The 13,767-nt window shown below is 45.4% G+C and overlaps 1 protein-coding gene across 2 annotated transcripts in view; it reads right to left on the bottom strand.

Annotated features, from left to right (window-relative positions):
• Window positions 1-10,983, bottom strand: part of LOC126108723 (uncharacterized protein C1orf50 homolog) — an 83,961-nt gene extending 72,978 nt beyond the window's left edge. For both annotated transcript variants that reach the window (XM_049914055.1, XM_049914054.1), the window contains exons 1-2: window positions 10,780-10,983; window positions 10,593-10,705 (exon numbers count right to left, since the gene is read on the bottom strand). In XM_049914055.1, coding sequence (XP_049770012.1) covers window positions 10,593-10,705; window positions 10,780-10,831 — 165 coding nt within the window. In that variant the 5' untranslated portion in view covers window positions 10,832-10,983. The remainder of the gene's footprint in view (window positions 1-10,592; window positions 10,706-10,779) is intronic.
• Between the last annotated feature and the right edge of the window lie 2,784 nt (window positions 10,984-13,767).

Raw genomic sequence — 13,767 nt, 5'->3', positions numbered from 1 at the left:
GATGACGCGTTCGGGAGGAAGAGGTCCAAGCGCAAGGAAGGGCTTTCACTTCCCGCAATTTATTACGGGGAAGTGTTGACCAATGCGCATGCCATAAATGAGCAACTTGGCGACATAAACCGCTCCGTAGATCGGTGAAGGGAAGCGACTGAATAGCTGGCCGAGGAAGAGAGACTGCAGCCTTGGCCGCCATATCGGCCGCCTCATTCCCACAGATACCAGCGTGTCCCGGGAGCCAGAGGAACGCCACCGAGACGCCCCCCAGGTGGAGCAAGCGCAGACAGTCCTGAATCTGGTGGACCAGAGGGTGCACAGGGTAAAGAGCTTGGAGACTGAGGAGAGAGCTGAGAGAATCGGAGCAGATAACGTACTGTATCCGCTGATGGCGGCGGATGTAGTGGACAGCCTGGAGAACAGCGTAAAGCTCCGCAGTATAAACCGAAACTGGTCGGGAAGTCGAAAGCGATTTGGGGTGTCGCCAACAATATAGGCACTCCCTACACCTAAGGATGTTTTCGAGCCGTCGGTGTAAATAAATGTGGCGTCCGTCATTTGTGCACATAAAGCAGCAAATGCCCGACGATAAACAAGTGTAGGGGTACCATCCTTGGGAAATTGACAAAGGTCACGGAGCAGGCAGATCCGGGGACGGAGCCAAGGCGGTGCTGTACCCCAAGTTGTCAAGAAGGTTTTCGGAAAGCGGCAGGAAAGAGAATCGAGCAATTGACGGAAGCGGACTCCCGGGGGTAGTAGGGAGGAGGAGCGGCCTGCATACCCTACATCAAAGGAGGCGTCGAAAAAAAGGTCATGGGCTGGATTAGCAGGCATGGAAGACAGATGGCTAGCATAACGACTCAGGAGGACTGCTCGCCGATTGGACAGCGGAGGTTCAGCAGTCTCAGCATAAAGGCTTTCCACAGGGCTAGTGTAAAAAGCTCCAGACACTAAACGTAATCCACGGTGGTGGATAGAGTCGAGACGTCGAAGAATAGACGGCTGAGCAGAGGAGTAGACTATGCTTCCGTAATCCAATTTTGAGCGCACTAAGGCGCGATAGAGGCGGAGAAGGACCACTCGGTCCGCTCCCCAGGAGGTACCATTCAGGACACGGAGGGTGTTTAGCGATCGCAGACAGCGAGCCGAAAGATAGGAAACGTGGGAGGACCAGCACAGTTTTCTGTCAAACATAAGACCCAAGAATTTAGCGACGTCTGAAAACGGAAGATTGACAGGACCTAGATGTAAGGAGGGCGGAAGAAACTCCTTCCGTCGCCAAAAATTGACACAAACGGTCTTACTGGGTGAGAAACGGAAGCCGGTTTCGATGCTCCACGAGTGGAGGCGATCAAGACATCCTTGAAGACGTCGTTCAAGAAGGCTGGTCCGTTGAGAGCTGTAGTAGATCACAAAATCGTCCACAAAGAGGGAGCCCGAGACATCAGGAAGGAGACAATCCATAATTGGATTTATGGCGATGGCAAACAGTACAACACTCAGCACGGATCCCTGGGGTACCCCGTTTTCTTGGGAGAAAGTACGGGAGAGAGTAGTGTTCACCCGCACCCTAAAAGTGCGCTCTGCCATAAATTCGCGAAGAAAAAGGGGCAGCCGGCCTCGAAAGCCCCAAGAGAACAGTGTGCGAAGGATGCCTGTCCTCCAACAGGTATCGTATGCTCTCTCCAGATCAAAAAATATTGCTACCGTTTGGCGTTTCCGGAGAAAATTGTTCATGATATAAGTGGAGAGAGCAACAAGATGGTCAACTGCAGAACGATGCTTCCGAAATCCGCATTGGGCTGGTGTTAAAAGACTGCGGGATTCCAGCCACCAAGCTAAACGGTAATTCACCATACGCTCCAAAACCTTACAGACACTACTCGTGAGAGAAATGGGGCGATAGCTAGAGGGGAGATGTTTGTCCTTTCCAGGTTTCGGAACGGGAACGACAATAGCTTCCCGCCACCGTTTAGGAAAGGTACTGTCGGTCCAAATTCGGTTATAAAGGCGAAGGAGGTAACGCAGACTAGGCGTTGGTAAATGCAGCAACATTTGGACATGGATACCATCCGGTCCTGGGGCGGAGGAGCGAGAAGATGAGAGGGCATGTTGGAGTTCCCGCATGGAGAAAACAGTATTGTAGCTTTCGTGATTTTGGGAGGAGAAAGCAAGAGGTTGCACTTCCGCTGCACGTTTCTTCGGGAGAAACGCTGGCGGGTAATTTGAAGAGCTCGAAATCTCAGCAAAGTGCTGACCCAACGAGTTAGAAATTGCGACGGGGTCCACTAAGGTATCATGCGCGACAGTGAGCCCAGAAACCGGGGAGAAACTAGGCGCGCCTGAGAACCGTCGAAGCCGACTCCAAACTTCCGAGGAGGGAGTGAAGGTGTTAAATGAGCTAATAAAGAATTTCCAGCTTGCCTTCTTGCTATCGCGGATGACGCGACGGCATCGCGCACGGAGCTGCTTATAGCGGATACAGTTGGCCAAAGTAGGATGGTGACGGAAAATGCGAAGAGCACGTCGCCGCTCACGTAGTGCGTCACGGCATGCCTCGTTCCACCAAGGAACTGGGGGGCGCCGGGGCAATTCGGAGGTGCGTGGTATTGAACGTTCCGCAGCTGTAAGGATAACGTCGGTAATGTGTGTGACCTCATCGTCGACGCTGGGAAAGCGACGGTCATCGAATGTCGCGAGAGACGAAAAATGTGTCCAATCGGCTTGGGCAAACTTCCAGCGTCGCGGGCGCATATATGGCAGTTGAGGCTGCAGTCTGAGGACACATGGAAAGTGGTCACTCGAGTGTGTATCATCAAGGGCGAACCATTCGAAGCGCCGAGCGAGCGGAACAGTACCGACCGCGAGGTCCAAATGAGATAAGGTTGTCGTGGAGGCAGACAAAAATGTGGGGACCCCAGTGTTGAGGCAAACTAGATCCGCTTGGTGGAAGACGTCTAGCAATACGGAGCCACGTGGACAAGGGTGTGGAGATCCCCAAAGCGGGTGGTGGGCATTGAAGTCCCCAACCAGTAAATAGGGGGGTGGAAGCTGACCAAGAAGATGAAGGAGATCAGCTCGTGCCATTGGTGTGGACGATGGAATGTATACAGTACAAAGAGAGAACGTGTATCCGGAAAGTGAAAGACGGACGGCGACAGCTTGGAAGGAAGTGTTTAAGGGGATTGGGTGATAATGGAGAGTATCATGGAGAAGAATCATGAGTCCTCCATGGGCTGGAGAGCCTTCAACAGAGGGGAGATCATATCGGACAGACTGAAAATGAGGGAGAACAAAGCGGTCATGGGGACGCAGCTTTGTTTCCTGAAGACAGAAGATGACCGGCGAGTAGGAGCGTAAGAGGACCGACAATTCATCCCGATTGGCGCGAATGCCGCGGATATTCCAGTGGATAATGGACATGGGGTGAAAAGAAAATGGAGGAATGTGACCAAAGTTGCTGTCAACTCAAAGACTGCTCGGAGCTAGCAACCGACAGCATGGAATGGCATTCAGCCGAAGGCAGAAGATCCTGATCCATAGGTTGGGCAGGAGCAGTCCCTGCCTCCAGCGATCGGCCGGTTGACCGGCCACCAGCAGTGCTCCTCGGCGACACAGAAGACGGCCGAGGGCGATTTCCGCCAGGTGGTGCTGTAGAGGGGGCACGCCTTGGCGGAGAAGGAGAGGAACTGGGTTTCTTTGTAGGCTTCTTGGAAGAATGTTGTTTAGATGAAGGAGGAACCGATGGTTGTGAAGTTGCGGTACGTAAAAACTCTTCACGAGTATGCTCTTTTTTCGAAGACTTGGCGTCCGACTTTTGGGCTCGAGATGTAGCAGAACCCGACGAAGGGTGAGCCATAGAGTGGGCAGGCGAAAGTGGTGAGGTTGAACGAGCGATCTTTGCGCTGGCCGATCTGACGACCGTGGTACTAAAGGTGAGGTCGCAAGTCTGCGTGGCCGCCTCCTTTGTTGGCCGAGGAGAAGCAAGGACAGTGCTGTATTTTCCTGTCTGAGGCACGGTGGGCTTGCGACTGGCGAATAATTTTCGAGCAGCAAAGGTCGACACCTTTTCCTTCACCCTTATTTCCTGGATGAGCTTCTCGTCCTTAAAAACGGGGCAATCTCGAGAGGAAGCAGCGTGGTCACCCATACAGTTGATGCAGCGAGGGGATGGAGGTGGACAAGCACCCTCATGGGCATCCTTGCCACACGTAACACATTTGGCTGGATTGGAACAGGACTGGCTGGTGTGATTGAACCGCTGACATCGATAGCAACGCGTAGGGTTTGGGACGTAAGGGCGAACGGAAATTATCTCATAGCCTGCTTTGATTTTCGATGGGAGTTGAACTGTGTCAAATGTCAAGAAGACAGTGCGGGTTGGAATGATGTTCGTGTCAACCCGTTTCATTACTCTATGAACTGCCGTTACGCCCTGGTCGGACAGATAGTGCTGAATTTCTTCGTCAGACAATCCATCGAGGGAGCGTGTATAAACGACTCCACGCGAGGAATTCAAGGTACGGTGCGGTTCCACCCGGACAGGGAAGGTGTGGAGCAGAGAAGTACGCAGCAATTTTTGTGCCTGGAGGGCACTGTGTGTTTCTAACAACAGGGTGCCATTTCGTAATCTGGAACAAGACTTTACAGGACCTGCTATTGCGTCGACTCCTTTCTGAATAATGAAAGGGTTGACCGTGGAGAAGTCGTGACCTTCATCAGACCGAGAAACAACAAGGAACTGTGGCAACGATGGAAGACTCGTCTGTGGCTGAGACTCAGTATACTTACGTTTGTGAGCAGACTTAGTGGAAGGTGAGGAAACCATTGCGGAAGAATCCCCCATGATTACCGGCGTCTCCGATGGCGCGCTCCTCCCTTGTGGGGGCCCTCTCTGAGGGCACTCCCGCCTTAGGTGATTGTTCACACCTCAGGTCACACCTCCCGACAAACGGACGGAGGGACCAATCGGCATTTTCGGAAGGTATCAGCTCGGGTAATCACCCCTCCCTGGGCCTGGCCGTTACCAGGGGGTACGTACGTGTCCTACCTGTCTACCCGGGGCGGGGAATTACGCGTTACCCCGTCACCGGCTACGCACGAAGGGCGTGGGTCGGCCTTCAGACACGCACAGGGAGGAAGAAAGAGAAAGGGAAAGGAAGGAAGAGAGGTCTCAAACGCCGCAGCGGAGAAAAGAGAAAGAGAAGAGGTAACGAAAAGAGAAGGACAAAGGAAGGAAGAAGACAGAGAAGGACAAAGGAAGGAAGAAGACATAAAAGAAAGGAAGGCAAAGAATGCAGTACATTTACGAGCGTCCGTCTCCGGACGTAGGCACAAACCATACTCCCAGATGGGGAGAAAGGGAAGGAAAGAGCCAGAGGTGAGGGGAGGAGGGGCGAAGATAGGGATGGGGAAGGATGTGGAAAGGGAAGGTATGCAGCCCGGAAAGGAAGGAAGGCCACATTAGCTCGGGGTCCCGTGCTCGCTACGCACGTATCCACAAAAGAGTTGTGGACCCCCTGGGGGGCTCTATTGTTCCTGATCTATATTAACAACACAGGAAAAAAATCTGAGAAGCCGACTAAAATTGTTTGGAGATGATGCTGTCATTTACCATCTTGTAAGGTCGCCTGATGACCAAAATGAATTGCAAAATGATTTAGATAAGATATCTGTATGGTGCGAAAAGTGTGAAGTTATTCACAAGAGTACTAAAAGAAATATGATAAATTTTGATTACACGATACATCACACAAATCTGAAGGCTGTAAATTTAACTAAATACTAAGGGATTTCAATTACAAACAACCTAAACTGGAACCATCACATAGATAATGTTGTGGGTAGAGCAAACCAAAGACTGCGATTCATTGGCAGAACACTTAGAAGGTGCAACAGGTCTACTAAAGAGACTGCTTACACCACGCTTGTCCGCCCTACTCTGGAGTATTGCAGTGTGGTGTGGGATCTGTATCAAGTGGGTCTGACAGATGACATCGAAAAAGTTCAGAGAAGGGCAACTCGTTTTGTATTATTGCGAAATAGGGGAGATAGTGTCACAGACATGATACGTGATTTGGAGTGGCAATAATTAAAACAAAGTCGTTTTTCGTTGCTACGGGATCTTCTCGTGAAATTTCAATCACCAGTTTTCTCCTCTGATTGCGAAAACATTCTGTTGGCTCCCACCTACATAGGGAGAAATTATCATCATGATAAAATAAGAGAAATAAGGGCTCGCACAGAAAAATTTAAGTGCTCGTTTTTTCCCTCTTGCCGTTCGAGAGTGGAACGGTAGTGAGACAGCTTGAAGGTGGTTCATTGAACCGTCTGCTAGGCATTTCATTGTGAATAGCAGAGTAATCACGTAGATGTAAACGTAGACACAGAGGTATGTAAACACTCACTCGTTCCATGCTCCGTATGTGAATGCGCCTGGAAAAAAGCCCTTATAACTGGTAGAATGGGACGAACTCTCTGCTGTGCATTTCAAAGTGTGTTGTAGAGTATGGGTGCAGATGTACATAAAACTGGAGGTACTTTATTAAGTGCAAAGTTCAACTATCACAGTCGGGAGAGAAGTCAATGACAAGCAACTAAGAGCTTCTGTTGCGTACAACCACAGTAGTGGCATAATACAAATAGGACTTATTCAAAACTTAACCTCTGCAAAACAACAGTTCATTGACACTTCCTTCCACAACTGCATTTACTTAAAATATGATAAAAACCAACAGTAGCTGATAATCACAAACTGTGTGTGAACTTACTGTTTTTTTTTCTCTCCTTTTTTTTTATGGCTGGGCAGTAACACAGATTTTAATGAACATTTCTTTCAAAAATTTTTACTTTTGGACAAGTCCAATTTGGATTAGGGCAGTACTGTGGCTGTACACTTATGAAGCTGCGGTTTGCTTGTCTGCGACTTCCCCACATTATTACTCAGGTACCTGCTCCCAGCTGTGGGAGTTGAACTCTGCACTCACATTTGTACATTAGTTTTCCACACACTGTCATCTGATGCTTTTCTCACTCGTTACCTTCTCGTGTTTGTCAGATCTCGAGAAGTTCAGGACTGAACACAATTAATCACCACCTATAGAAAATTCTACCAATATTCAAATAACGTGGAATAAAATTGTTTGAATAACAAGGCTTTTCATCTGCAGTTAAGGGCAAAATATTTTTGCCAGAATATTACTAGCGAGGAAAGATGGCTTAGTCAGTACCGATGGGATACTACCGAGTTCTGTAGTGTAACAATGACTCCCTCAAAATCATTGTTGTGGTGACAATCTGACCTGTAGTATAGATCGAGTTTCAGGCGAGGCTGTAATGTAGCAGTTCAGTTGTGAGCCAGAGCCAAAGAGCACGAATCCAAAATAAAGGTACTGGTAAGTGCACGAGCTGTGTTCACCTCCTACTAAACGCACTTTTCATTATAAACAATGACAGATGCTGCACAAATAAATAGAAATGAAACACGCATGGCACAATGCAAACAGCCTTACTTTTAGTTGCATCAGACAAACCACATATCAAGGAATACAGAGGCAAGTGAAGAGCGACAGTAAAAATAAAAAATGACGAAATAATATGAACTGCAAAGAAAATACAGGAAATATTATTTGATAGATAAACCTGTGGCAAACAAAGGAAAAACCAGGATAGACTAACAAAAATATTATGAAAAGGATAGATTGCCATTCAGCATATAGTGAACTTACACACACACACACACACACACACACACACACACACACACACACGACCACTTTCCTCAGCTGCCGAGGCCATAAATCTACACTAAGTACTTTGGCGCATACTATGTTTATCGATATATCGACAATGATATACCCGAGACGTAGCAGTGACTGTGGGTGGCAAATGGCAACATAGATTAACTGAAGCATACGACACTGCTATGTCAACTAACTGCCACCACATTCAGATCTAACAAAGACCTCTGATTACACTACACATCAGTATTAAAAACAACCTACATCGCAGAAACTATTACGGATGCAAAAGAAAAATGGTCAGTATTCTGCTTTCTTTCAGTCTGCAAAAACAAATCGTCACACACCACCTCGTCATTATACAACAGGACAAAGCCGACATCTGGTATCGTTAGATTCAGTTGACCTGGCATCACCCATGAATCTGCACTCTATGATTGGCATGTGGTGTGTCAAAAGACCCAAACTGTGAATTTGTATTTTTTACATAGGCTACACTAATACAGTGTATTTACCAGAAGATACAGTACATCAAGTTCCAAATTTCATAACTTTATCTTATTCTGTTAATTTTTGCTATAAATAAAACTATTTTTCAATTAGTAATGTGAAAACACTTAGAATACACATTAGATGAAAAGTGAATTATAAAATAACATTTTAATGAAAACTTCAATGTTTTGCTTATATCTGTGCACTAGAATGGGGGGTGTGTGTGTGTGTGTGTTTGTTCTATAGTTAGTTATGGAACTACCTTCTGGCAAAACTAGTGTGCAAAGAATATTTAAGATAGAAAAGAAGGCATTACAAATTATAATAAGAAGTCAGCAGAGGCCTCACTGCGGTAATAGCTTACAACTGTGAGAATTCTGACAGCCCCACGTAAATGCATTTTGCAGTTGGTCAGGTACATAAAGAAGACTCCCATCAGTACCACACGGAAATACGGAAACGTCCGATCCCGCCTGTCTGCTTTGACCCATGACGTCACAAATATGGCGGAAACAAAAACAAACACACACACTTTCCACAAGAAGCCTATTGACACTAACGGGACAAGTGCGGGAAATGGTGTGTTTTGGGTGGGGGGGGGGGGGGGGGGCAAACTAAATATAAACAAATTTAGACGCCTTGCATAGCTACAACGTGTAAGTGAAGACAGCCATGCATGAATACCCACCCACCTCCCCAGGGGTCGTAACCCCTGCAACCCATAGAAGATAAAGATGCTTCAGTAGCTTTTTAAAAAGAAAATCTCACGGGATAGAACGAACAGATCAGAAAGATAAATAAACTAAAACAGAAATTGGAGGAAACAGATAATTAAAATAAGTAATAAGCGTTTTTAAATTTAATAAAAAAAAAATCTCACGAGATAGAGCGAACAGATCAGAAAAGTAAATAAAATAAGATAAAACAGAACTGGAGACAGCCACACTCAAACCAAACTCCGCGCCGTCATGACGTCACACACGAAAACACCATTACGTCACGGGTCAAAGCCGACGCGTGGGATCGGACACTTCTGTCGACCCATACCACACAATCGAGTCTACATAGGAATCTGAGAGCCGACCCTGTCAGCATTTCTACCTCACCAGACACAGTGGGAGTCCAAGGCACTGTACATTGGAATTAAATTATACAACTGATTACCACAACAGATTAAAGACAAAAGATATACACGCATTCAGGACAGATCTGAAACATTATTTAGCTAAAATATAGTTGTTATACTGCCAAGGATAATTCTATCCAAAATGACAGCAGACAGATTACTTTTCATTACTGGTGATTCACTGTCAATCATATGAAACACGGGTGCACGGTTCTGCCATCCCAGATTTCCCCCACAGGCCCTTTATAAAGTTTTACCTACATACCTATTCATACAATTGTACTTCATCCACAAAACGCATACTGTCTATGGCTGGATCGACAAATAGGCTATACATTTACTCAATGCCAGTCAAACAAGAGTTCTCACTGCTGGGATTAACTCACTCCCACATCATGGAGGGAGGAGACCAAACAGCGAGGTCATCAGCCCCATCAGATTAGGAAACGATGGGGAAAGAAATTGGCCGTGACCTTTCAAAGGAACCATACTGGCATTTACCCGAAGTGATTTAGGGAAACCACGAAAAATCTAAATCGAGATGGCCAGACGTGGGTTTGAACCATGGTCGTCCTGTGCCACCTCACTCAGTCACATCATGTTCTGTCAATCCCTTCATGAAAGCCAAACGAGTCAAATTATACACGAACAGGCAGCAGCAACCATTGCTTGATACACCTGTATGAAGTAAAATGATAAATTATGACCAGTACAAATCCACTGGAACAGATGACTATGTCATTGCTTCTAGATTACCTTACACATTCGTGAGCAAAAAAATCATCTTTGAATAAACCAACGCTCCTTTAATACCAAATCAGCTGTTTCTACCTAACAGTTCAGACAAAACATTTACGCGTGCAGACCACTATCAGCTGACTATGTTACGATCTACCTAAAACAAATGTTCGTTACATGGAACCGACAGTCCCGTGCACAAGTACTGATCTGCGTGGCAGCACTAAATAAGAGTTACAAACTTAATTTTGCAAAATTTTTAGTGAAAACATAGGAATGTACCCAAATAGTTTCGAAACACGCAGTGGTTCAGTTCTGTTATCACAGTTGTAGCATCTAATCAATCGGATAACCGTGGTGCCATTTGTGCTAAAACATGTTGGTATCCATTAACCTGAGGACGTACAGTTTCGGTAGTTACATGACACGCGATATGAGCACGGATTATTTCCAGAGTCTCGTTTCTTAACTACGCAGTGAATCCCACATTTCGGCCTACATACCATTTCAATCTCCTGCGCCAGTTCGATGAGGCTGGCTCGATCGGTTCTGCCTACGGCGGTGGGGTTGACCAGCTGCAGACCCATCGGCTGGGGATTCCTTTCCACAAGGGAAACTAAGAACAGAGTCGGTAAATCAAAATCTTTCGAATAAAGGTTTGAACAGCAGACAAAAGTATTAACCGCTTACCTTTCGACGATATGAAGGCATCTGCGTCCATTGCTATATTACGCCGCTTCATACGAACACCAATATGTTACGTAACAGCTTCGAATCAATTTCAGTATCAGCACGACTCTGCAGACAAAAATACTCTCAAGTTTTCCTTGAACAAATCACGTCATTACGACACAGGCAAAACAAAAACAAAGTACAAACGCTACGAAGCTCTTTGCACGAAGAACCCACAACAACAGATTCACACAGTGATCTCTGGATTCACATATCGGAATGACAAAACCATGGAGGTAAAAATAAGAGGAGTTGTCATGACGTCACAAACTTGAAGCCCATGGGCCTGACAATCTTAATTCACTTCTTTTCCTTCGCAATTTAACGAATCTTTCACTTTGTTGACATGACAGCTTGTTTATTCCATGCCTGCATACATCTAAGGGACACCAAAGGAAACTAGGTAAATTTTTTGCAAACTGGAACATTTAAAATTTGCATTTGACTTGAAAATACAACGAATACAAATCGGTGCCTGTAAACTATCAATCATTGCTTTTGGAGTTCTGGCTTTATCAATTATCGACACAAACACAATGAAAGTGAGTAGAAATGGATTACGAAAGCACGCTTTTCATAGCACATATTTCTCTTCTCGGTTATTCGAAGTGTATAGCAAAAATGAATTACTGTACTGAGGCCCGAAGCGTCATATTTTCGTGTCGTATTACTGTATCGAATACGCATTTAAGACCAGAAAAACGTTTGAAGTTGCGTTCCTTATGCTTCGTTGTTCACTAAACCAGTGTAAAATTTACTATATAAAACGAATATCGCGTGTACACGACAGAAATAACGAACAAGAAGCAATTGTAAACACTCGTCTGCTAATGTTTTGGGGGATCCAAGATGGCGGCAGGCCCCGCCCACTGGCTTCAAAACAGCGTACAGCGTAAGTCTGTAGCGCCATCTCCCCTTATTCTACCTCCATGGACAAAACCGTAGAGTAAATTCTATGGACAAAACCAAGGATATTTAGGGGCCCTCACACGTTCAACAATATAGTGAAACTGTCAATGCATTCACCATCGTACGGCGCGTATTGACGTACTGCCAGTACCAGAAGTATTAATTAGCAGTATTGATGGATTTCAAAACATTCTGAATATTGTCAATATATACTGAACATGTGAGGTCAAATATTGACGGTTTGACAATGTTCGCCATTCGGATGTTGACAAAGCTTCGTAAACAAGTCACGTGGCGTTAGTGTGCACTATTTATTTTGTCAACTCTGTGTTGTGTGCATTACAACTCAGATCCAGTTATTCAGGAGATCTCTATCGCAAAGAACTTTTAGGTCTATCTAAGAATAATCATTTTATATGCCACTTTAGGATGGTTAATAGAGGATTATCTATGACATTGCTTACTTCATTAATTTGAAAATATAGTATAGACCGTTGTGTTGCAAAGCAATTTTGAAAAACACTCCCATTTGGAAAAATACGTCATATATATGCAATGCACCATGGACCTTGGGGAGGCTTGCGTGCCTCAGCGATACAGATAGCCGTACCGTGGGTGCAACCACAACGGAGGGGTATCTGTTGAGAGCCCAGACAAACGTGTGGTTCCTGAAGAGGGGCAGCAGCCTTTTCAGTAGTTGCAGGGGCAATAGTCTGGATGATTGACTGAGTTGGCTTTGTAACACTAACCAAAACGGCCTTGCTGTGCTGGTACTGCGAATGGCTGAAAGCAAGGGGAAACTACAGCCGTAATTTTTCCCGAGGGCATGCAGCTTTACTGTACGATTAAATGATGATGGCGTCCTCTTGCGTAAAATATTCTGGAGGTAAAATAGTCCCCCATTCAGATCTCCGGGCGGGGACTACTCAAGAGGACGTCGTTATCGGGAGAAAGAAAACTGGCGTTCTACGGATCGAAGCGTGGAATGTCAGATCCCTTAATCGGGCAGATAGGTTAGAAAATTTAAAAAGGGAAATAGATAGGTTAAAGTTAGATATAGTGGGAATTAGTGAAGTTCAGTGGCAGGAGAAACAAGATTTTTGGTCAGGAGAATACAGGGTTATAAATACAAATTCAAATACGGGTAATGCAGGAGTAGGTTTAATAATGAATAAAAAAATAGGAGTGTGGGTAAGCTACTACAAACAGCATAGTGAACGCATTATTGTGGCCAAGATAGACACGAAGCCCACACCTACTACAGTAGTACAAGTTTATATACCAACTAGCTCTGCAGATGACGAAGAAATTGAAGAAATGTGTGAGGAGATAAAAGAAATCATTCAGATAGTGAAGGGAGACGAAAATTTAATAGTTATGGGTGACTGGAATTCGAGAGTAGGATAAGGAAGAGAAGGAAACGTAGTAAGTGAATGTGGGTTGGGGCTAAGAAATGAAAGAGGAACCCGCCTGGAAGAATTTTGCACAGAGCATAACTTAACCATAGCTAACACTTGGTTCAAGAATGATGAAAGAAGGTTGTATAAATGGAAGAAGCCTGGAGATACCGACAGGTTTCAGATAGATTATATAGAGGGTCTATACAAGGGCAGTGTACTTCAGAACAATATTATGGAAATGGAAGAGGATGTAGATGAAGATGAAAAGGGGAGATACGATACTGCGTGAAGAGTTTGACAGAGCACTGAAAGACCTGAATCGAAACAAGGCCCCCAGATTATACAACATTCCATTAGAACTACTGACAGCATTAGGAGAGCCAGTCCTGACAAAACTCTACCATCTTGTGAGCAAGATGTATGAGACAGGCGAAATACCATCAGACTTCAAGAAGAACATAATAATTCCAATCCCAAAGAAAGCAGGTGTGACAGATGTGAAAATTACCGAAAGATCAGTTTAATAAGTCACAGCTCCAAAATACTAACGCGAATTCTTTACAAACGAATGGGAAAAACTGGTAGAAGCTGACCTCGGGAATTCGGTAGAAATATTGGAACACGTGTGGTAATACTG

This window comes from Schistocerca cancellata, chromosome 11, assembly GCF_023864275.1.
Source record: "Schistocerca cancellata isolate TAMUIC-IGC-003103 chromosome 11, iqSchCanc2.1, whole genome shotgun sequence".
Taxonomy (NCBI): domain Eukaryota; kingdom Metazoa; phylum Arthropoda; class Insecta; order Orthoptera; family Acrididae; genus Schistocerca; species Schistocerca cancellata.
The sequence above is the reverse complement of the archived record's forward strand: the minus strand, read 5'-3'. Positions and strand labels throughout refer to the sequence as shown.